Source organism: Cryptotermes secundus, unplaced genomic scaffold, assembly GCF_002891405.2.
Source record: "Cryptotermes secundus unplaced genomic scaffold, Csec_1.0 scaffold238, whole genome shotgun sequence".
Lineage (NCBI taxonomy): Eukaryota > Metazoa > Arthropoda > Insecta > Blattodea > Kalotermitidae > Cryptotermes > Cryptotermes secundus.
In genome coordinates, this window is record NW_019728500.1 from 1,193,085 (window position 1) to 1,218,147 (window position 25,063).

The 25,063-nt window shown below is 36.0% G+C and overlaps 1 protein-coding gene across 12 annotated transcripts in view; it reads left to right on the forward strand.

Annotated features, from left to right (window-relative positions):
• Nucleotides 1-24,837, forward strand: part of LOC111865185 (band 7 protein AGAP004871) — a 127,691-nt gene extending 102,854 nt beyond the window's left edge. For 11 of the 12 annotated variants that reach the window (XM_033751728.1, XM_023853003.2, XM_023853001.1 and 8 more), the window contains 6 exons: nucleotides 2,745-2,900; nucleotides 16,439-16,536; nucleotides 17,817-17,978; nucleotides 19,302-19,467; nucleotides 19,963-20,125; nucleotides 22,203-24,837. In XM_033751728.1, the coding sequence (XP_033607619.1) occupies nucleotides 2,745-2,900; nucleotides 16,439-16,536; nucleotides 17,817-17,978; nucleotides 19,302-19,467; nucleotides 19,963-20,079 (699 nt within the window). In that variant the 3' untranslated portion in view covers nucleotides 20,080-20,125; nucleotides 22,203-24,837. Of the gene's footprint in view, nucleotides 1-2,744; nucleotides 2,901-7,783; nucleotides 7,882-16,438; nucleotides 16,537-17,816; nucleotides 17,979-19,301; nucleotides 19,468-19,962; nucleotides 20,126-22,202 lie in introns of all 12 variants that reach the window. The other variant, XM_023852995.2, reaches the window with a different exon arrangement.
• The last annotated feature ends 226 nt before the right edge of the window (nucleotides 24,838-25,063 follow it).

Genomic DNA, 25,063 nt, shown 5'->3' on the forward strand with positions numbered 1-25,063 from the left:
CTTTATCGGTTGATGAATTTGGCCTAAATCCAAATTGTTCGTTTACTAATATGTTATTATTGACCAAATGATTACTAAGTCTACTATAGATTACCTTCTCAAATATTTTAGAGAAGGAGGTCAATAATGAAATTGGTCTATAATTACTAATACAATTCCTGTTACCCTTTTTATATATGGGTTTTATTTCTGAGAATTTAAGACGATCTGGAAAAATACCAGTTGATAAGGATCTATTTACAATATGGGTTAATGGGGATAAAATGTAATCTACACTGTTTTTTAAAATTTTGATAGGGATCTCATCGTAACCATACAAATTAGTCGTTTTCAATTTATTAATGATGTTTGCTATTTCATTAGCTGTGGCAGGATTGAAATTAATTTTAGGAAAAGTAACATTAAAAACACAAATTAAATAATCATAAAAATTTGTTTTTTCATTTGGATTACAATCCTTTTGAATATTATTGATAATTAATTCGGGTACAGATAGAAAATATCATAAAAGCTTTGAGTTTCTTGACTGAACCAACTGCAGTAGAGTCCAAATTTTAAGGTTTCATTGGAGGGCAATGTATCTGAGAAAAATATCAATGGAGGAACTTTAACACTAAGATTATTGATGTGGGATTGTTGAAATTGGACATTAAATGAGGGGAAGCCTTTAACTGAGGAGAATTAAGTGGGGGTTCCACTGTATTATATTCTCAAGAAGTACCCTGCACAATGGAATTTCTTTCCATTGTGTTTTATTTATTTGTGGATTTGTATTGCGTTCAGTGACACTGTCGGTAACTCAGACTTTGTAACAAGTGAGGAAGAACTGGAAAGATTGTGGAAGTAAGTGGTCATGACCTAACTGAAGGTACTATCCTGACATTTGCCAGGAGGGTCTGAAGGAAACCATAGAAAAAGAAATGTTGCTTGAGCCAACGTTCTTTGTCTTTCTGTTATGTTGCTGCTGATATGCTTGCACCTGTGTAGTAGAAGGGATTATTTGTTGGGTGATAGAATTACAGATGGACAGTTGGCAGGACATGGGTGATTAATTCCATGATTTGAGTTCACTTGATATTCATAATGCATGAAATAGAAACAGCAATTTAAAATATATGTTTTGTCACTTACAGAAACATGTTTGTATTTTTTGCTCAGTTGCTAACTCTTGCTTCGATGTGTATAGCTAGAATATAAAAGTAGTGTTTCAGCCATGTGTTACACCATTCAGTTTTTAAAAAACTGTGATGTATTTTTTCTGCGTTATGGTCTGTTTTCAGCTGATGAATGATTAATGACTCAGTACTTCAGCTTTAATTCCCCTGAATTTCAGTAATCCAAAACATCCCCAGCTCCAATCAAATCGTGTAATTCGAAAATGAAAAATAATTGTATGACCATAAAAAGTGTATTATGGAGATTGATGTTGTACCAGAGTATTACGTTAATATTTGAAGGGCTGTGTTCAGAATGTCTTAAAAGAATTTAGAAGGTCTAAAATTTAGTTTTAATGCATCAGAAAGTCTTATCCTCAGGCATAAAGTTGCTCTATGGTATATCATTCAACTCCCAGAGGAAAGAATAAAATTAGATCAAAATCCTGGCATTTATAAAACAGGAGAGTACACTGAAGCTGAAGTGTGCCTAGGACTTAGCACATCTGAGAATAACTTGAGGTCAGAAGTTCTGGTAGCTTCTCAGGTGATAAAGTGTTACTTTCTTTGAAAATTTTTCATTTTCCCATCTCATTCGGTGCTACATAATCACATAATTTGAAATAGTATCATTAAATAGCCAAATAATTTGTATATTCTCATCATTTTAAGTATTTCATTTATTTATGGTTTATTTAATGATGCTGTTGATAAGTCACATTATATGGCATCAGATGGTTGGATGGCTGGCGAATAATGAATTTGGAGAGGATGTGGAAGGATGCAGTAATTAGAGGTGCTCTTCCAGAAATTGTCTGGAGTGACTAAGGAAAACTGTCAGGATATTTAGTCTCAGAGCCAAGAATTATTTTTGAGGAAAAATGTTGAGAGTATTTGGACGTGATGGAGAGTAATGGGTGAATTGAGAGAATTCATAGGATGTTTCATAATTTGGTCTGTACATGAACTTTTTTTTTCAGTGCGTCTCAAGTAGAACAAGCTGGGCATCAATGGTACACATTTCACTTGTTATGAACCTTGATTTGAACCTCTCACTGTAACAGTTTGTGCTAGAACAGGGTGTTTTCATTTTCCTTATCACTCACAGCACCAGTCTCTCAGTTTTTCATTAACAGCAAGATTCAGCAAAAATCGTTGTATAATACTCTTTGAGAAAGAGTAGTATTTATCATTTGTCATTTTTTGCTTGCAAACAGGTCATGTTTCTTTTTTGGGATCAAGTAAAATCACCTGTTGTGAAGAGTGCTGTCTTGTGGGATGTGACATGTAGTCTGCTAGTAGTTCATTTTGGAGTATCCTACTGCCTCCATCTTCAGAGTCACAGTAAGCCAAGCAAGAAACCAGTGGGAAGCAGGTGGCCCGCAGTGCTCTGCTGATCTCTGTGTGTGACCCTGAAGCTGGCTGTAGTATAGCCCTGTGAAACATTGGTGAACACCTACTGGATGGTGCGGCAGAGTCCTTCCATCGTAATGATGTTTTCCTAAACATATTCTTCCTACATATGTATATTTTTTACATGCAAAATTTGATACTTTTATCGAGCGATTATATTGTGCATTTTATTACCAGGTTGTGCAGGAGTATGAGCGGGCGGTAATATTCCGACTGGGGCGGCTACGTAAGGGTGGGGCACGCGGACCTGGTATCTTTTTCATTCTTCCATGCATCGACACTTATTGCAAGGTGGATCTACGAACTGTCTCGTTTGATGTGCCACCTCAGGAGGTATGTCCATGTCTTTTATTGTCTGTTAAGTTAGTAATAAGCGTGCAGGGTTGAATTAGTTGCAGGCAACTTTAAAATGATATTGGTAGTTAATGTTCTATAAATATGGTAAACTAGTAATATGTTTATCCTAAACTCCTAGAAGTCTTAGCAGCTCTCCAGAATTATAAAATAGTTTTTATTCTACATCAGTTCACTGCAGCATCGGTTCCTTTTAGTTCAGTATTGCCTGGTACTGTTATCAACATAATGCAATACAGAATCCTACTGATTTCCACATAGAGGTTTATATGAAGCATAGTGCAAGTGAATTTGGCTAGTAGATTTAAGATGTATTTGAGGGTTTTCATCTCAGTTTGAGGCATCATCCATTAGTGTGACAAAATAAAGAGAAAATGAATGTATTAGTTGTAAAATTTTAGCTTTAAAGAATAACATTTAAGATGTTTCATAATGAGCTAGACATATGATTGATAATACTGTCTCATAAAACTAAAGAATACATCTCAACAAAACATCGCCTATGGTACAGTCACACACACACACACACACACATCCAAATTCCTCAGTTTTATAACAAAGATTGAGACTTGAGGTTCTCACAGTGGTGGTGAGTGCTAGTATTAAGATTGCAGTTTTCTGGCATATGACACCGTGTAGTTTGGTAAGTAGGTGCCAGCATTTTGGAGGAACATGCTGCCTCTTTTACCCTAATGGTGATGGTGGAAAGGCTGTTTGAAATGTTTGTGCCTGTCTACCAAACTACAAATCACATTCCAGAAGACTATAATCTTAAACTGAGGTGGGTGATAAGTTCTTTGTTTCCATATTCTTCTATGTAAATGTATATTTCTCTAATTTATGTACATAATTATCATCTTAATTGTGCACCTCTCTAAAAAAATGTACTGTATTGTTGTACAGTTAATTTATTAGTTTCTTCTTCTTCTTGTTAATTCAAGTGTTCGTAATATTAATTATGCTGACACACAAACACCAACGGACAAAGATGTCAGCTGTTAGACAAGCATCAGGTTTGATTGTAATATGTGAAAACATAAATGAGCATGGCAGCAGTTGATAATGTTATGCATATCTAAGCCATATTTATCATTAACAGGCAGTTTAATAATGAAGACCTTCTCTGCACAGTGTAGTCAGTCATGCCTGTTCTGACTTCACATACTGATTGCATCTTTTCAAGGTCTTTTTCTCAGTCCAGGTGCCCTTTCAGTTTAAATTTTAAAGTCTGTTTTGGGTCTTCTTTTCTCACCCATTCTATGCAGATTGCTTATTCATTTTTGCCTGTACTTGCTCATTTTAAATAAAGACATTATATGATGGACCCCATAATTATAACAGCCATAGTAGCTGTCAGTAATAACGATATATAGAAAAATCTTTCTTGTTGTGTTTCTTTTATTGCTGTATCTACCTTGAGAAGAGGACCCTGTGTTTTTTCTCAAATTCACCATATGTGGGCTTGTGTTTTCTGATGACATGCCTACCATTGTTCTGTAATATTTCCTTTAAGAAATAACACATTATCAGAGTAAAATAATCTTTATGTTCAATAAGTAATGAGGTATTCAATCGAGTTAGTAAACAGTTCTTGTTTTAGTATTTAAAATGGAAATAAGATAATTTACAAAATAATTTCAAGTGGCACTAGAATTACTTTTGTTTTTAAAGTGGCCTAGAAGTTTATTATGCTCTTTGAATCTGTAGGTAGTTAAAAGATTTAATCATATATATACAATTGTTTCATGTGGTATGCATACAGGAGTAATTTTGTTAGTTTGTTTTACTCAAAAGGTATAAATCACCCACACTGAAAGCTCACAGTTGAAAGCTGAGCACAAATGCATATGATATTGTTTAAATTGTCAGAAATGTTCTGTTACTACATAATTGGGAGGAAATTAATTACATTTCATGTAAATCATATTGAGACTGTGTGGGAAGTATGTGGCGATATTCAGCACAAACCGGTTGCTAAAACAGAATCAAACAAACAAAATTCTTAAATGTAAACATTTTGGACCAATATAAATTTTGCTTTATACAACTGGTAGATGAATACTACTTTCAAGAGTAATTAGTTATTTATGTCTCCAGACCTCAGTAGACACCAAACACTGGGTGAATATGAGTGAAGGATGTACTGTGTCCGTGATTGCAAACTTGCCGGTAATTTTGTAAGGGTTGGGGTAGTGTTTTTGGGCCCTTCAGTCTACTAATTTATTTGTTCATTTTCTAGTCCATGTAGCTTACTTAACAAGACAGGTCTTTTTATTTCAAGGAAACAGTCAACGTAATATACAGCACGTCCTGATTATGTCATATATTAGTTAAAGTCTTCATAATTAATAGTATGTCTGAAAAATAGAAATATATTAAAACTGGAAATATGATGAAGGAACTGAGATCATTGAACAATTTTCTCTGGTAGTAAACCCTACTCTGAAGAGTTATTTTGCCAACAACATATATCACACTTAGCAGTATAAGTGTTTTAGTAAAACAGTATATAAATATACAGCTAGCCTTTTAAGGATGTGCAACAACATTTACATCCCCATTAAACTCAGACATGAAGCTCCAAAACCATCATAAATGACTTCCCCAAAATCATGTTTAAGGGCAGATGTGTTTGTTTGCTCTAAATTTTGTAACACTTCGATGGCATCTGTGCTTCCTAAGCTCTGGTAACTTTATTTCAGGTGACAATATCAAGTAGGGCAAAGCTTAGAATGTTTTACACTACAAAGTTACTATGGTATTTAACTGGATTTATATCTAATTGTTATGTATGTCAGAGAACTAAATCTTTCCTGTTGTTAAGAGGAGAGGTCTTTGTATGAATCGTATTGATCTGGGTTGAAATTTTAATATCGTTTTTTGGAAGGTCCTGTCAAGCATCTTCCAGTGTATTGTTGACAATTTCTTATATAGCATTTTGTAAAGTAATGTAACAAGAGACTAAGTGACACTAGCATATTAATAGCATGCATCTTTTTTGAGTTGGTTCTTTGTGTTATACTACCATAACTATATTAGCTTGTGTTCTCACATTTATGCAACAATTCACTGGATTTTCAGTGTAATGAACACTGCACAGATTTATTTTTTGGGAAACGAAATTGGCTGCAGGTGTTAAGAAATACTTATAGCACTTTGACTAGTGCTGATTTCATGTTGATTAGATTTTGGGTGCATAATTTTTGGCTGTTATTTTATTCAAGCATAAACAAAATATGAAATGATTTCAAACAAAACATGAAGATTGGTCATTGGCTGAAAATAAATAACAAAATGAAGTGCATTATGTATTTTTCATTGAAACTAAGTGAAACCGAAGAACTAACAGGAATGAACATGAGATTTCAAGTTGACCATTCTTGGTCACATAAGTTGCAGGATTCTTGTATTTGCTTCACATCTTTAGAAAGTACACCTCATATATTGTATAAGCCTGAAAATAAGGTGACCCCAAATATGAAACAATCACCTATTTTTCAGTAAGGAAATCAGAAAAGAAAAACAGTTTTTTTACACACCTGAATATTTCACATGGTTGTAAGGGTTAAAAGAATTTAAAAAGTAAAAATTTTGCTATTAAGAAATAATACATTTGAAATGTAATAAGTTAAGTATAATGCTAGGTATTTTCACAGTTCTCATAAGAATTAGCAGTCAGAACTCCTCATAATTATCATATTCATATTTATTCTTAAGGACCTGAAAATAAGGTGACCAATCATTACTGTGTTATGGACAGTTTTAACTGCTCAACTTATATTTAGCAAGCTGCTCTCTTATACAGGCATGTAAAGACTCTTGGTGAAGTTGGAATCCAGGCTGTAAAATAGAAATTTGTGTAGTGATCTGTGGCAGGAAGAATGTATAGCATTATTTTTAAGGATTGCATCCTATTGCTTATATACAATGAACATGTATAATTTTTACCGTCAACACAACACTACTTTATTATTTATTTATTTTTTAATTTTTTATTTCAAAACATGTGCTATATAAATAAATAAATAAATAATACAGTATTGTTGTGTTGACAGTAAAGATTATGTATGTTCAGTGTATAGCATTATTAGTTAATTTAGTACAAATTTTTATATGATTGTTTTTCTTGATGTTCAATATTTTGTTAATAAAAAAGTGCTTCGGTTGTGAAGCTTAAATGAGCATGGTTCTTCTGGCAGAATTAGTTTGTGCCAGTTTTCTGCTTTTGTGGATGTCACACTAACCAGCTGTAGCTAAGAAAAATGTTTCTTATGCCACATTGGATTTGAAAGCTTATGCTTAATGATTTCATTAATGTATGTTTAGTTGATGGATGAATAGAAAGTTGACATGTTTAGGTATCATGACACATGAAGACTAGTCTTAAATAAATTGAACAGAAACAAAGGAAAAACAAATGTTAAAGACACTGAAAAGCTAATGCACATTATGGTAGGTAGGAGAGCTGGGTTTTCTGCACACATCAGTAAGTTTCACGCAGTATACTCTCTCAAACATTATGTGACATACTACAAGATGAGGCTGAAAATCTGAACTAAATCTGTCAGTTCACATGATGATATTTGAAGAATACACATTGTAGTTTGTATTGTTAAAGAAGCTAGCAGAGGAGAATGTGTGGTCGCCTTAGCTTTGACACATTTGCATTCAGAAATGAATATAAGTTTCAGCTTTAAAATGTTAGGTTTGTGGGAGGTTGTGTAAATTCTGTTTATTACCAAATCCCATAACCTTCTGAGAGCTTCAGATATTGCACAGGTCACTGCAGATATTCGTCTTGAATCCAGGCTTGAGGCTGCAAGAGGAAGTGTATTTATGTCATGATAACTTACCACTCACAGGTCTTGTCCCGTGATTCGGTCACGGTGAATGTGGATGCCGTCGTTTTCTACTCAGTGAATCATCCCGTCATGGCCACCAACAATGTCGAGGACTACAGGTAGCCGGGAACTGTCAGTAGCTCACATAGAAGGTTTCACAAACAAGACAAAAGTATTATTGTTGATGAACAGGTCATGTGGACCATAAACAAATTAGAAATTAAAGATCCTTCTATAAGAGTCATGATGAGTGTTTGTATCTTCTTTTCACAAGTATGAAGTAACTTTCAAATCCAGAGGATGGCTTTACCTCTTTAATGGTAGTGTAATCTTTCATTTGTAACCGGTTTTATACTAAAATTTCATTGCACTTTGTTGGATGTAAAGCAACAGTTTTGCTTCTGCTTATGCCTTCCCACTAATGCACTGCCTTTCCTGCAGAAAATATTATTCTGCCATAGTTTCTTATGCATGTCATTCCTATGTAACTTATGTTACGAACAATTTCTAGTGTTATACAGTGATTCATTTTGCTGGAACCTCCGAAATACAGAAGAATATGTTCAAAGGTAGACTCTGTTTTATTATAATAATTTCTTTTGTTCATTGATGTAAGCACTGTTGCTTTCTATGCTTTGAAGGTTTATTTTTGTTAGAGGAAACTGCAGTGCCTCACTCATTTTATGATATCAGGGTAGTGGCACCTTCCTTTCTTTCTTTAAAAAAGTGCTGCATATATCCATTTCCTTCTTCTCTCACTCTTCTTCATGGTGCATCCATTTCCTTCTCTCATTTTCAGCACTCATCTGACGTTCATTGAAGATACACTTGCCATAACATTCTGTTACATTTTACTCTGTGATTTATTAGTCTAAAATTTATTTCTTGAAAATTTTTAATTATTCAAAATTGTCGCAGGTCCTTGAGAATTGAAAAGGAAATTTTGTAAACTTTTTCATATGAATGAAAAAAACCTGGAACAATGTGCCTGTAAGCTCTAAAGTAAACCATGTCCATCAGAGCTAATTTATGTTAATAGCATTTAACATTATCATATGTGTGTTGTTCAGATCAGTTTGTTTCATCAGTTGAAACATGTTTGTGAACCCTTCTTCAAATGATAGATGTTGCCTGGCTTAGTTGTGGTTTGTCTTGGTCATCGCATACTCGTATCCCTTACCCTTCTGTATTTGTTTCTCTGCAAGAAAGAACTGGTTAATCTCAAAACTATAGGAAGAATGGGACAAAAGTTATACGACAGTTATGTCTTTTCAGAACTATCAAAAGTTGAAGTAGTGTTGTATGGTTCTTTAAAGATGGCTTGAGGAAAATACTGTTTTTGCAGTAATTCACACATCTTATCAGCTCTTGTTCAGAATAATTCAACAACAACAATAATTCAAGAGGTGCGTTTAAGTGCATTTGTATTGTATTGATTCAGTGAAGTTACTGAAATAAAGTGACTTCAATAAATTTGGGTACTTCTGTAGTTTAATGTTTTATGTACAGAATATATATAAAGAATTTGTTTTATATAAAACATTTTATGTTACCAGATTGGATCTTGGTCAAAAACAAAAGACTGTTTAGTGTACTTTTTCCAGTCGTCCTAATGACTGGATCTATTTCAAAGCTGTTTGTGATGTTATAAATTTCAAATAACTCTTTTTATTGTATCTGTCACTTCAAGTTTATTTTTCTTTTCTTAGAAAAACCATTGACTTTGATTTTTTGACGTCAGTCTGACTTCGGTACTTAACTGTGCAGAAGTCTGAACACATTTTCAGGCATTTAATTGCTTAGGACATTTCTCTGCACGTCAGAAGATTCTATTCTGACTGGCAGATGTGTTCTTACAAGATTTGTATGGGAAATATACAGTAAAACAACTGAGGTTTCTGTCTTCTGGGATGTAACACCATGTAGCCAAGTAGATGTTATCATGTTCTGAATTCAGTATGTTCTTCCAAAATGTTGGTAAACTGCATGGTGTTACATCCTAGGAAGATGGTAATCTTCATACTCACTTCCATGAGAACCTCAATTCTCACAGCAACTTCATTCATGCATTTTTATTGTGCCTTTTATATGCAGCGAAGTCTTGTGTGTTGAAGGCATCATGTAATGTAAGAGTGAAGATTAAAACTATTCCACAAACTTGTGACATTTTTCCTTCCAAACTGTCATATACTTTTGTGCTGTTCCACATAATTGTTACGTGTTGGACATTACATCAGACTGTCATCTTGTATTTTTTACAGTGTCTTCAGAGAGAATATCTTGTTATTCTTTTGTTTTATAGCATGTTCGTAGTATCCTAAGTAATAAGTTTCACAGAACACTGGATTCAACATGTTGTTTTAATTTTTCGTAACATACTAATTCATTTATTTATGAATCAGTTTCAGTGTATTGCTTCATCCATATTCTTTTTCTAAAGTTTGAAATATTAATTAGTTTAATTTATTTATTTATTTATTTATTTGTGTGGCAGCTGGTAAAACAAGGGGTGATGAATGTTTGAATTAGCCTGAGACTAGTATCACAGTAGAACAACCTCCTGTTGACACAGGTTCAAAATTCACAGAATTACTGGGTTTATGGACTTTTTCCGTCATCCTGAATTCTAGGTAACAGAGGACACGACATTTTGGAAACTGGATAGGTTTCTCTCTTCAGGTGGCAGTTGGGCCCCTTAGAAATAGCTAATCTCAATCACTGGACCTTTCTAAGGGGCCCAACTATGTAAGTGTCTTCCTTTCTCACCTGCAGATGGAAACAGATCCAGTTTCTGAAACGTCGTATCCTCTATTACCTAGAATTTCAGACGATGGAAGAAGTTAAAAAAAAACAGTAATTCTGTGTCATCCACCATTGTCAGAACCCTTCAGAATCTACGGGTTCAAAATTGTTTAGTTAATTCTCCCTTGTTACCAGAATTCTAAAATTCTTGTCAGCCTAAGCCAGAATTCTCTTCAACAAAGAGAATGTTTTATTGGTCCCAGTTGTTTGTTAGATGATATGTACTTGAAGATGACATGCTTGAACCCTCCACAGCCAGTTAACGTACAGTTTCCCATCACGACTTTTAGTGTCTTTGTTTCTTTATTCAAATCAGTGGTCTCCATTCACTCTGTTACTTTGTGATGCATAAAGTCTTAGTAAACTCTGGTAATACATTTCAGAAATTGTGACGGAGTACTCACGTTCATACTGATGACATATATTGGTTGAGAGATACAGGCTGATAATTATCTGAGCAGTTTAAAAAATGTACATGTGTTAAAGAAACTGAAAGACATACAGAAATTAAAACCCACTGGGGAAAGCAACTCAGAAAGTTCTTAAAGAATATGGGAGAAATGAGATAACACCAATGCTGTCCACTAGGAGCACAGATGGGTAGATTAGTGACCGGACCTGAGAAAGCACTTTGTGTGCTTGCATTTCATTTCACAAAATCTGTGTCCACTGTTCAGCAGAATTTTTGGAGGCAGTATCAGAAAAATTAACAAAGTTGAAATTTGATTCAAGAGTGGCATAAAAGATTTATGGGCACTGATTTTGTATGCATAGTGAAAAGTTCAGCTGAGTATCAGTGCAGAGACAGTTGATCATACTTGGTAGTTACTTGTGCACAGTGCAGTGAAATCAGTGTGTCAAGCTAGTTGTGGGCTAAATGTATGGCAACCAGCAGAAAATGCCTTATTGTCCATCTGTACTGACTTCACTTGCCATAGCGCCAATCCAAGATGGCAGAGCATTACTTACGGATTTTGTGCTGCCATGATGGACTGTCTTGGTTCAGATGAAATGTATCAGTAATGTCTTTTAATGATGAGGCAACATGTTATGTGAGCAGGAAGGTTAACAGGTGGAAGTTTGAGTGCTGCCAAGTGAAAATCCTCATACCATGATTAAAGACATGATTGGCAGTGTGAAGGTGACTCTGTATTGCCCTGTCTTTGCAGAGAAAACAGCTACTGGAATTATCTGTCATGTCACATTGCAGAGTGGTTCATCTGCTAGTTTCTAGACAAGATACCAGATGTCTTCAGCAGGATGATATGCCACCAGATATCCACAATGAGGTGGATTGTTGGATTGGCCAAGGGATTCTATTTAATGGTCACTGATTTCATCATATCTAACCCCTCTTGTCTTCTTTTCTGTGGGACTATATCAAGTATTGAATTTGTTTTACTACTGCCAGTGACTTTGGGAAAATTTAGAGGACAGTATGAAATGTGTTTAGAAAGTTGATCATCACCTGTTATAAAATGTTGGGATAGAACACTGGTTTGGTGTGTGTAGAGGCGCAGGTGGAGCACACACTGAATTCCACTGAGCTCCAGTAATGTACCTAAAGAACATTTTGAATTTCTGTTTATAAATTTCTATATGCCATTCAGTTTTTTGAAACAAGTATTTGAAATTGTTCAGATAATTTGTAATCACCCTACCTGTCTCTTTTCAGATATTTTTTTTTTTTATTTTGAAGGAAGTAACAGTAATTTTCCACACAAAATTCTGACATTTTGCATCGTACTCATATTTTGACACAGTTATTCAAAGAAAATCTGGTAAAGTGTAACCGTTAGGATAAAGTAATTCCAAACTCTTTGGAACAAGGACTCGTAGATATACATTAGAGAAGGGTTTGTCCGTTGATTTTTTCCTTCATTTATATTTCTGTGGGTTCCAGTGTCACATAAATCGTAATATGTCTGCTTACTTTGACAATTGTCCTATAGGTTACTGGGCAGTTTGAAGACCATTTTCCTAGTTCAGTCCTCTGTTCATGGTGTGCTGGCTTTGTGTAAAGTGTTAAACTGTGTGGTGTTGTTAGCACACTCTACAAGTATTGTAGCTTTGTATTGCAGTGTTGTAGTATTTAAATTGCTTTCTAATTATAAACTAAGTGTAATAAATATCACTATGCAAATTGACTCAAATACTAGAGAAAAATGTGACAATCGGTTTTGGTAATGATTTAAATTCTCTAAATGGTCAGGTTAGAAGATTAATTAAATGTTGGTTTTAATTTGTACTCTCCAGTTCATATTATGGGTTACCACATCAAGAAGTTTGATGTGGATGGTACATATAGTGTATGTGGGAGAACTGAGAAATATGTGCAAAAGTTCGGTTAGAAAATATTGAGAGTTAAGATCAGCTGTAATGCCAGTGTGTAGATGGAGTATGATACTAAAATTTATGTTAGAGAAATGGGGTGTGAAAATGTGGACTGGATTTAAGTGCCTTGGGAAAGGGTTTGGGGCAAGTTTATGTTGGCATGATGATGGAACCATCAAATTCCATAAAATAGGACATTTCTTCACCAACGTAATGACTCTTTGTAAGCCTCTGCAGCATAGAGTTCGTTAATGTAGGCATATTTTATGTTAGTAGCTTCTTCTCCATCTTCCTTCTCTATGCTCTTTGCAGTTCAGTATTTATTACTATTGATTCATTCAACGCTATATAATCTGAGTTACTAATAGCATTGTTAAATAAACCATAAATAAATTAATAATTGACCAACTACCCTTCCTGCCTTCCTTTTATACTGCATTCTCTCTTCTTTCTTATCTTTCCTTCTTCAGTGAATGATGNTGAGATGAACCAGAATTTCTGAAATGTTGAATTTAGTGTGGAAGGTGGTCTGCATTTCAGTACCACTGTAAGTTTTATCAGGTGCGCACTCTCCTTAAAATGTTACTGCTTCTTGGAATATTATGCCATGTAGTGTTGTGGAGTAACATGCTGCCAGCATTTTCAGTGAAAAGTGACCCTAAAAGTGGAGGCAGCAAGCATGTTTCCTCCACGCTCTCAACCTGATTACTTGGTGCTACATTCCGGAAGACGGTAATCTTCTTAGTCACTATCATGAGAACCTCAGATCTCACAAACAAAAATCACATTACAGGAATACTAGAGAAAATATGAAGAAATGACGCCACAGTTATTGGAACAGTGGTGGTTCAGAATGAATTAGGTAGTGAACCGGTATCATAGTGCTTTGGAAGCTTTTTAACTTTGCATACCTGTTCGTCTCAGAACGAAACTTCATATACATCTTTTCAGTGGCTGCTTGATTTTTGTTTCAAATTGTGTGCTGTTATGCATTGTAAACACAACTAGATACTGAGATTTCTTAACTTTAAACAGACTTTATTTATTCCATAGATAGAAAAAGTTTCATATTAAAATGTGGTAAAGATGTTTTTAGTCTCTCTAAACATACGTTTTACAGCCTGATGTGCTTTCATGTACCCCTCAGTTCATCGCTGATATAAGGCGACGAGCAGAGAATACGGAAATGAGAAGCTGTGTTATGTACAGTTATTTCATTAAATAAATACCTACATGGTTGTTTTACTTTCATATAAAACCAAAACTTCTGAACTTCTAAATTGTATATCATGAAACTTGTTAAGAGAGGTTTGAAACAGAAGCATTGGAAGGGTTGGGTTAATCTTGTGTAATTAACACTTCGTGGACCAGTGATTTAAATATTTAAATCACCCTGGGGACCAGCATTTTTAAACATACTACCCTAACTTGTGCACTGTTCACTTTAAAAATTAATATAAAATCTCCTAATTAATTTTTTGAACTAAAATTTTTGGAGAACACTTATCAGTGCTCCTAGAAGTGCTTGAGGGTGTGATATTTCTGGAAACTTTCCCCTTTGTGAAGTGGCATTACACAGAACTTGCAAATGTAGACATACTCCTTTTTTTGTGAACTTTGCAAACTTGGCATTGCCTAGAAGTATTCTTCCCCCTGGAATGTTCACTCTTCACAATTTTCACGAGGGTATTTTTCCGCATATCACTCGAGAGTTGCCCTGGGGGGGTCCACATGAGGCCTTCGTGGGTGGGAGTTGATGGGCCCGGTCGTACTAAGTCTTTGTGTGACCCTGGTTCTGCCGCCACCATCTGGACTGTAGCCCAGGCCTTTGCCACATTCATCAGAAATGCTTTGTATTTCAATTTTGAATCAGGGTTTAGATTTTTTTTAGATTTTTTGCTGTCCCCATAATGTTATTACCCGCATTATCGTCGGAGCCACTGTCACTTTTACTCTCTGTGGCCACAATTTTTTGTTGTCCCCCATCACTGTTGCTGTCTGAATGACAATTAATCCATTACTACGTGTCTCACAAGGCAGGTCAGCTAGGTCATCGGAGGAGAATTTGTCCTTGATCCATTCTCCCCACTAGCTACTGGCTGATACACACAGCTTGAAGAAGGCAAAGCATTTTCCTTTATAGTCGGTTAAGTAAACAGCGAGGTCAAGTTACTGACTGCTAACTAATCATTCCAGAGTCTTATCACGCATCTGCAGGCGGTTGCGTGCAATGTAGGTGGCGCCAGAACGATGTATAGTGTGTTGCAACTTATCGTATTCTAAAAGCCTGTTAACACGTGAACGGTCCTCCATGTTTAAAAGCGAAAAACCTTTTAAAGGGTGTGCAGTCCGCAAAGTGTTAATATCACAACAAGCTAGTGCATCATTAGATCTTTATCAGTCAGGTTTTTCGTGTGTCCTTGAACTGAAGTAGCATTTCATTTTCTGTCAAAATGATTTACAGCCTTTTTTCCTTGTTTTGTAAGTAAGAATATGTTTATGGCTCATATTGCTTTATACTATCATTGTTTTCTTTCATTTTGTGAGCAAACGGACAGTAATTACAGAATAAGTTTGTTTGAAGTCTCTTATAAGCAGAACTGACGAGACGAATAGAAATCTATTTCTTTGGGTATCAGTATGATACACCATCATCAAAAAATGTTAAACATGAGTCTTTCTAGTGTGCTTGTGTATCTGTTTCGGGTTTTACTTTAATGTGTCTTTTAGATCACACCGTATGAAGCTGTATCAGAATTTTAGTTATGTTTGTGACATACCTAATTTCATATAATGTCTTATTGAAATCTGATTATCTCATGAATGACCCATAGTATAAATAAATTATCAGGAGCATTAACTCTCTGATTTCTAGTGAAAGTAGGGCCTGAATAATAATATATCCTAATCAGGCTTCCATTTTATGGATATTTTTATATGGATATGATATGAATAAGTGATGATAAAGTTAATTTCTGAACCAGGATAATGACATTAATTATTTCCCATTATGTAGTTCTGTTTTTTGGGATTTGGGGTTTAAATACAAGGAAAACAATTTTAATTTTTTAAGTCAGTTGAACAAAGTATTTGTTTTGCAAAAAAAAGTAAGAAATATACATGAATGTCAATATTTGATTTAAATTGTTTTAATAAGCTCAAGAAAATATTGTTCTTTTTACAAGTGAAAAGTTATACAAATATCTGTTACCACAGATAAAATTATTGTTCAGTGAAGTAGAAATGTAAAGAATCACGTGAAGTTTCTGTTTTATAAAAGGAATATGCTGTGCAATATATTTAATTTGAATAATTTTTTACTACATTTACTTGAAATATTTGACTTAGTATTTGTGAGACCTTTTACAAGAAAAAAATTTATGCATTTTAATGAGAAAGATGTTAAAGTTTCAACTGTGAACAAAGTTTTAAGCTGTTTGTTGTTGATACATTTGTCACCCTTGTACCAGCTGTTGCTTTTGTCACCGCCGCATGTAGCACAGTGCATGTTGTGATGTGCTTGTATGTATTGCACGTTAGGTTCTCAGCAAGGATTCGGTCACTGTTTGCGTGGATGCTGTCATATACTACCGTGTCAGGGAACCCCTTGCTGCTGTCGTCAATGTCAACAACTACAGGTGTGTGTGTAAGCTATCATGCATTCTCTTTGCTTATCATTTTTCTAAATGTAGACAATATTTATGTCCCAGTGGTGTATTAATGTATTAACCTTTCAAGGATTAATTTCCAAAAAAAAATATCACCAAGGTAATTTGTTTTCCAGTTGTGTATGCTTGTTTTGAAACCATCATGACAGAAAGGAATTCTGTTCATCCTTGATTGGGGTGTGAGCTTCTGTGCAAATGGTATCCAATGTGGCAATGCTGTATACGTTATGGTGGTGTTTATATAGGAAAATGTTTGCAAGAAGCTTTGTCCTTAAGAGGTTAACAGCAGTAGTTATTATAGAGTAATTTATTTTTATTTATTTTTAATAGAAATCATAAACCTAGCACAAGGTTGCTATTGCATAATATTAAGAAGTCCCTAAATCTTGTAATAGATTTGCTTTGTACAATATTTGGTTGACTTTCTTGAAAAGAAAGTTTAGTTTTATAGAATGTAGCAGAATATAGTTAGTTATTGGTAGTTTTATACAGGATTTTATTCTTTCTTGCAGTACACAGTATTACATTGTGCTTATACCTTTGATTTGTTATAGAAGAAAGCTTGGTGAAGTTGCAATCGTATTGGTAACTTTCCCATATGAGATTCGGCATTCTGCTTTTCGTACTTTAAAAGTTCACTGGCACGAATGGAAATGTGCCTCTCAAGAATATTGTGCTTTATTGTAAGTTAACTTAAGGCTCAGTTTGATGCTGAATGCTGTTTTACAACTTCCTCTGTTAATCTCTCATCATCATCTCTCCATGTGTTATGTTCCTCACCATATCATCATGATTATACTTTCCCACTATTGTCATTTTCATGTTGTGTTTTGCCAGTATTTCAGCCTGTCATCATTTTCATACTATCACACTAGTAATCATCAGCATCTTTCCATTGTTTCAAAGGTCTTCCCAAACTCCTTTTTCCTTTTGCTTTAAATTTTCAGATCATCTTTTGAATCATGTCAGAGCCCATCCTCTCAACATGTTCTCTCCCCTGTATTTTACAAATTCTGTTTGTAGTGGAATTTTTAATTCTCTCACAATTTAATTTATGGTTCAAAAGGATGAACCCGCAGTCCACATGAAACAGTTTCTTCTGATATCATTCTTCTCTCATCAATTCCTGTTGTCCAACATTCACTGTCATAAGGTAAAGTTGGTTAGCAAGTGGCTTAGTTAATTATGCAGCTGAATGTATCATGAAGAAATGGAATTATGTTGTGATCATCTGCCTGTTTTATCCACAGCCACTCGACACGTCTCCTGGCTGCCACAACACTGCGAAATGTTCTGGGGACACGAAACCTGGCTGAGATCTTGTCTGAGAGAGAGGCTATTTCCCACACAATGCAGACAGCTCTGGACGAGGCAACTGATCCATGGGGAGTTAAAGTCGAGAGAGTTGAAATGTGAGAGAGAAGTAACTTATATTCTTAGCGGCCTCCGTAGTCTAGAGGTAACGTTCCCACCTCATGACTCATGGTACGCGGGTTCAAACCCGGCGGAGGTCGTCGTATTTTTAAGGGCGGAAAAGTTCAGGGAACAAGTCCTCTGGGAGGGACTTTAAGCCGTGTGTCATGTGTCGTAGCTTTATGGCACGTAAAAGAACCTCATATCTCCTAAGGAGGTCACTGAGCCAAATTCAAGGACGTTTCCCGCCCAACAAGTAGTCTCTAACACCTCTGATAGATGGGGGAAGCATTATAGATACCGCCAAGCTAGTGGAGGCCGAACTCGCTGGCTCGGTCGGGACTGATGGTACGCGCCAATATCAGTAGGATATAGAGACTGGTAGAATGTCATAGAGGGAAGCACAATGGACCAATACTGGTCTAAGTGCATGGGGAAACCCACCCTCTCCAATAACTAACTAACTAACGTATGTTCTTGCATATTTTTACTCCATGCTGGAATAAATTTGTAACATGTTAGTTGATGGATCCTTGCATGATTTTTAGTGAGTGTAGGTTGCTGTAAATGGTTAAGCACCTGTAAACCAGTACACATGCCTGATAAATATGTAATGTCTTGAAAAGCTCCATCTGTCAAGGTAAAGTATGCAATTTTGCACAAATTTATTAGGAAACGTTATCTTCAATCCATTTGCCATTTCTGTAAGGCACAGCAACAAATTTTGTATATCTGGGATTTGTAACAGTTAATTGTTTCAATCAAAATAGAACACATTGAAAAGGATCAGTTCTGAATAAACATATCTTGCCCCATCTACCTAGTATGATATTTGACTGTAAAGTTATTGTGGAATATATATGTTCATATCCATTTGTACTATGAGAGTTTGTCATTCAAGGTGTAAGAAGGCTGGTTAAATTTTGGAAATATGTAAGGGGATTCTGTTAAGCCTGTAATTCGGTGAACATTTTTCAGGACGTCAGTTGTTTAACTCCGGTTGATTCATTTGTAATGTAACTTGGTTTCAGTTTTATATTCTGCAGTTGATGATTCTTTTCTGAGTGCTTTATATATTACTGAAGTCCCCCATTCTCAGTAAGATCTGAGTTAAGGTTGTTCTTGCAGTGGACAGTGTATATGCGGATGTAGGCATGCCCATATGAATATTTAATACAAATAAAATGTACCTTACTGCCACAAGTTAATTTGTGTTTTGTTACCAGTGGATCACTAAAAGAAAATGATCTGTGATAGGGGGTTAATTATTGGAACAGTTTGGTAAATAAGTAATTGTAACAGCTGATGTTATTGCATCCCAGGAAGGATGTGCGTCTGCCATTACAACTCCAGCGAGCAATGGCAGCTGAGGCTGAGGCAGCACGAGAGGCACGAGCGAAGGTGATTGCTGCGGAGGGAGAGATGAAGGCATCACGAGCTCTGAAGGAGGCTTCAGATGTTATAGCTGAGAGTCCAGCTGCACTTCAGGTATGGCAACATCTCATGCTCCATTATCTGGAGGAGTATCATGAACATATTGTGGCATGTAGACCCACTGCTAGGCAGCGACTGCAACTATAAAACAGCCATTGTTGAGTATTGGTTTTGCAAACAATGGTCATTGCTAGGCAGTGGATGAATAGTGATTATGTGGGCACCCCAACAGACATGAATGTAACAATTGTACTGCAATAGAGGAATAGTGTTTTCTGTGTAGTCCATACCAAGGTGTTATAAGGAGGACAAGTTAGTAGCAAGTTGGTTGGTGAGTTAGATAACTGCTGAGGTTCAGTTATTATAAGGCGTTGCTGTGAGAAGCTGGTAGCTGAGGCTGGGGACAATTCAGGAACCCGGAGGAAGGGGAATGTCCGCAATTGGAAGCCACTATCATTCAGCGGATAGCGAAGCAGTTATTTTGTGTGTTGAAGTGTGTATATGTTTTTTTTGGGGGGTCCCTCTGTATTTTCACTATGACTGTTTCAGCTTCGCTACCTGCAAACTCTGAACACCATATCGGCAGAAAAGAACTCTACCATAATATTCCCATTGCCGCTTGACATTGTCACACCTTTCTTGAAGTCCATCACCAATAATAAATAGGTGACCCAGCTGGCCACACACTACGAGGGGCTTGGAGCATAAATGGGTGAGTTGGACAGGATTGTGTCAACCATTGAAACTTCTTCCCGTAGACCAAAGATAATTTGTCTCTTCTTTTTAAGGTATCTCCCATGCATCCCCCCTCCTTCTCAGACAACTACATCCTTATGTCTAAGTTAAGATTTTCATAATATCAAAATAACTGTGGAGATTATCAGCGTTAAAAGAAGCATGCTTTGTCAAAAATATACAACCTCAGTAACATAATGAGTCCTGGGAGGTAACTATCTTACACTAAGATTCAAAACTTGATAGGATATTTTGTTCTTTGCTTTCAGAGTACCATTTTGTCATAATCCTTTTGTTGTTCCTTTGCAAATGTTCATCCAGTTTCTCTCTGTAATTTACTGTTGCTCCATCAAGTGAATGTATGAAGGAGGAACAATAGAAACATAATGAAGGGCAATTATTGGAGGTCTCATTGGCTCCATCACACAGAATGGACTTCAAAAATCCACTCAATTGACTCACTAAAATGTTGAATATCTTTTTCACAGAGTGAAACAAATTGCATGCGGTGTACTGTACTTGTCATGAAATACTCTTGTCTCATGTATTAAAATATGAGAGAGAGTCAAATGAAAACCTTAAATTTGTAATAAAAAATTGAAATTTCGAGCCATTATCCTGTAAGTTGGTAAGCGTGCAGAATGGCCTGTAGGTTGCAGCATAGTGCAGATGGACGAACACCGTCACAGCATCAGTATAAGATGGCTGCCCCACTTGAGACTTGCACCAGGGAAGAACAGCATTCTGTTATTCGGTTTTTGTGTAGTGAAGGTGTGAAGCCTATAGAAATTTATCAAAGGATGAAGTTTTAGTATGGTGATGCATGTTTGTCACAGCAGCAAGTGTACTAATGGAGTAGGAAGTTTGCAAATGGTGTGACTTCAGTGGAAGATGCTCCTTGTCCGGGTCAGGCACATTGAGTTGTGACTCCAGAGAACAGTGCAGCAGTTGAAGCCATAGTGAGGGAAAACCACCGAGTGACATTGAATGAAATTGCAGCAAATTTAAACATTAGTCATGGTTCAGCACACCACATTGTGCACGATGTGCTCCAGTTTCACAAACTGTCTGCAAGATGGGTGCCACAGCAGCTGACTCCTGAATTGAAAGACCAACGTATTGATGCTTGTGAAGAACTTCTGCAGCGCTTTGAACGAGAAGGTGATGACTTCCTTGCAAGAATCGTTACTGGGGACGAAACCTGGGTTCACTTCCACCAACCGTAAACGAAGAGAGCGAGGAAGGAATGGTGCCATTCCTCATCTCCAAAACCGAAGAAGTTTCGAACACAACCATCAGCAGGGAAGGTTATGCTGACTCTCTTTTGGGATGAAAAAGGCATCATCTTGGAGCACTACATGCCTAGAGGGACCCCTGTCACCAGTGCATCATACTCAGATCTAAAAAATCATCTTCGGCCTGCAATCAAATCAAAGTGACGTGGATTGCTGTCCACAGGTATCCTTTTGCAACATGACGATGCAAGGCCCCATACTGCTCGTACAACAGTTACGACAATCAATGACCTGCATTTTGAGTGTCTTTCTCATCCGGCATATTCATGAGACCTTGTCCCAAGTGATTTTCATATGTTTCGACCACTCAAAGAAGCAATGGGAGGAAAGACATTCCGTTCTGATGAAGAGGTATGCGACGTGCTGCATGAGTGGTTGCGTGGACTACCAAAAGAATTTTTTTCTGAAGGAATTCATGCACTTTGTAAGCGCTGGAGGACTTGCATTGAGCGTTGGGGAGATTATGTTGAAAAGTGATACAGCTTTGTACCACTTGTGCACAATAAATAATACTCAAAAAAATATTTAAGGTTTTCATTTGACTTGCCTACGTATAATAAATAAATTAGCAGAAAGCAGAATATCTCACTGATGACCCCCAGGATTAACACTGAGGTTTAAAATGTCTCCTTCAAAAATATTTGTACAAAGTGTACTTTGAGACTGTGGGCATATTTGATTGTTGTAAGTGAAGGTGTACTTCTGGAACTTTGACTGTTAATTTCATTGGACTCTTGTTTTATAATTACATGATTTTAGGTCTCATGTGAATCTTTCACCTGCTATTTTGGTGTTCATCTCGTCTGTGCCACCTTCAGTCCACTCGTGTGTTGCCAGCAATTCAAATGGAATTCCAACGAACAACTGAATGGAAAATTGCAAAAGTTCATAAAATTAAAGAGTTGTTTTGTGTAATTCACTCTATTTCAGATAAGTGTAAATTTTGTGTGAATTGTTCCTATCTGATCCGGGACATCATTTGAAGGCTACATCTGATTGTAAAAGAAAATGGAGCTTTGATAAGAAAAAAAAAATGTAGATGTAGAATTCTGTATTTGTTTAAGAACTTAATTAAGTGTGTTCTTTCCGGTCACTCTTTTATGTGTATGATGAGTGCGGGTCAAAAGCTAAACATGTATTATTATACTATTACACTGTAATCCAAAAACTGTCTTCAAATTTGAATGTCCTCAGTGACTTTGGGGCTTGTTTGTTACCATAGAGTGATTCACTTAGAAGAATGCATTCAGACTCGTGTCCAAGATGTAATCTGTTCAACATCTAGCGTGAGCCCAACTAACATAAGCTATGATATTTTTGTTATTAAATATAGTTAGAGTGTTACTTTTCATACTACCATAATTTACTCTAAAAGCAGTTACATCACTTTATATTGAAATAAAATCAAATAAAATGTTCTTCCAGTTTTAATCTAGAGAAGTTGTGTGACTTTTCCTTGAATTTTCAGACTGTATTTTGCTTTAATTAATGAGTTTCCTCCTTCAGTTCTTCATCAATTTAAGAGATTTTTGGAGGGATTTTTAGTTCATCCAATTTAAAGACTTTATGGCTATGAAGAGTTATGATCATCTGGGTTTGTAATGTCACATAGTTCAGAGAGAGCCTGAAATTTCAGTGGAATGTACTGCCTTTTTATTCCTGCAGGTTTATTGCTTGACATACTCTTTAACCGTGAAGATGAAGGCATTATGTTACTCTGAAACACTGGGCTGCTCTCCAAAGTACTCTGTGTTACAGCTCAGGAGATGTACTCTTCATAGTCACTGCCATGAGAACCTAGTATCCAACTTGTTCATGGCTGTTTGTGTGTTACATTTAAAGTATAGCATTTCCATCAGATGTTGGTTAAGTTTTCCCGCTCAGCATTTGGCTTTAGTTCTTCATTAAATAATTTGGAACTTTTGGACTCTCATTCTTCATGCTTTACAACTTGGGGAGAATCTGTGTAATAGACACTGTAATTATTATGTAGAGTAATAGAATGGTCAGTACTGGGAAATATGTTCATAGCCATTTTCATATTGTTATTATTTATCACTTTCTTGGTATATATTAAAACTCATCCATAAAAAAGTTATATCTTTTGCAGAGCTGTGATTTATTGTGAAAAATGTGACTAGCCTCATTTTATTTGTTTAAAGCCACAGTGATCACAAGAAGTGTCAGTACATAGTTCAGAATATTGCCAGCAGGTAGCAGAAACTGCAGCTTTCAGTACATGCTGGAGTTGTGCAGAAAAATACAAGGGGGCTCATCTGTACTGTGGTTTATGTTGTTAAATTATGTTTCAAGTTTTTGTAGTAGTGTAATTGGAACTCTGATGGGGGTTGTCTCTTGTTTAAATACTTTTCAATTTGACATACAATGGAAAACAGAAACATTGTGCTGTCCTTCAACAAATAAAGATTAGCCCCTTTTGGTGTTCTCTTAGAAATAGCATTCTTAAGTTTGTCTGTCTGCTGGTTGTATATTAGCAGTTCCCTTTGTTTTGTACTGAGCTGTTTGATGCCTAAACTTCTATATGTGATTACCACAATATAGCATAACCTCTGTTTAGTGTTCATTGATTTAAGGTGTTCCATTATGTAGTTCTCAGTTTCAGTGACCTCAAGTCAACTCTGCTAAATTAGCTACAGTTAAGGTTTTCATCATATTAATGTTGAGATTACCTGCTGCCAAAAGAAACCTTATTTGAATGTTACACTGTTGTCTTTTAATCATTACATGTAATTATATGAAGTGTATAATGCCAAAATCACTATTCTGAGCACATTAACCACAAAAAAAAAAAATGTAATTTGATGCTCCTAAGATAGGGGGGATAAAGATTAATACCAGTAATATGATAAAATGGAAACATTTGTAATTGCGTGCAGGTAATACTTGTGAGGAAGTTGGTCTGGCCAACCAAGGAATCAAGGTTTTATTTCATGCAGGAGCAAGAGATTTTCCTCTTCTCCACACCATCCATACGAGTTCTGGGGCCTGGCCAGCCTCCCATCCTCTTGGTTCCAGGGGCTCCACTATGGGTAAAGCACTCACCCCCATCTGCTGCTGAAGTTAAGATGCCTGGAGGTGTACCTCCACTTCCCCATAAGTTTCATGACATGCTTAATTAAGCACAGGGATAACTTCACATTTTTAGTTGAAAACCCCAAGCAGTGTTAACATTTCAGTGATTACAAATATTAATAATTCAGTGTGTATTACTGTTTAGAGTGTTGCTACTATGCTGAATGTTGCTATAAAGTGTGGAGATCCTTAAGTACAGTTTCAGAAAATCTGAATGTGTAAGTGGATTTCTCTCCAACATACTCAGGGTGCAAAAAACTTTGTCTTCTTGTTACAGATTACAAATGTATGTTATTTTGAAGCAAGTGTTTACTTTTAATAATTCATGCTATGCATATGCACTTATACAACTGTCTAATTTGTATGCAGATAATCAGTGCCATATTAGTTTTTTCCTCACCTGATATATCCCAAGAGCTTCATAATTTGAAAGAATGCCAGAATATTAGCAAATGCCTGGTCTCCAAAACTCAGTTACTGACAAAGCTCCTATGCAGAGCAGTGCGTGGTGTGGGAAAAGAAGTGTT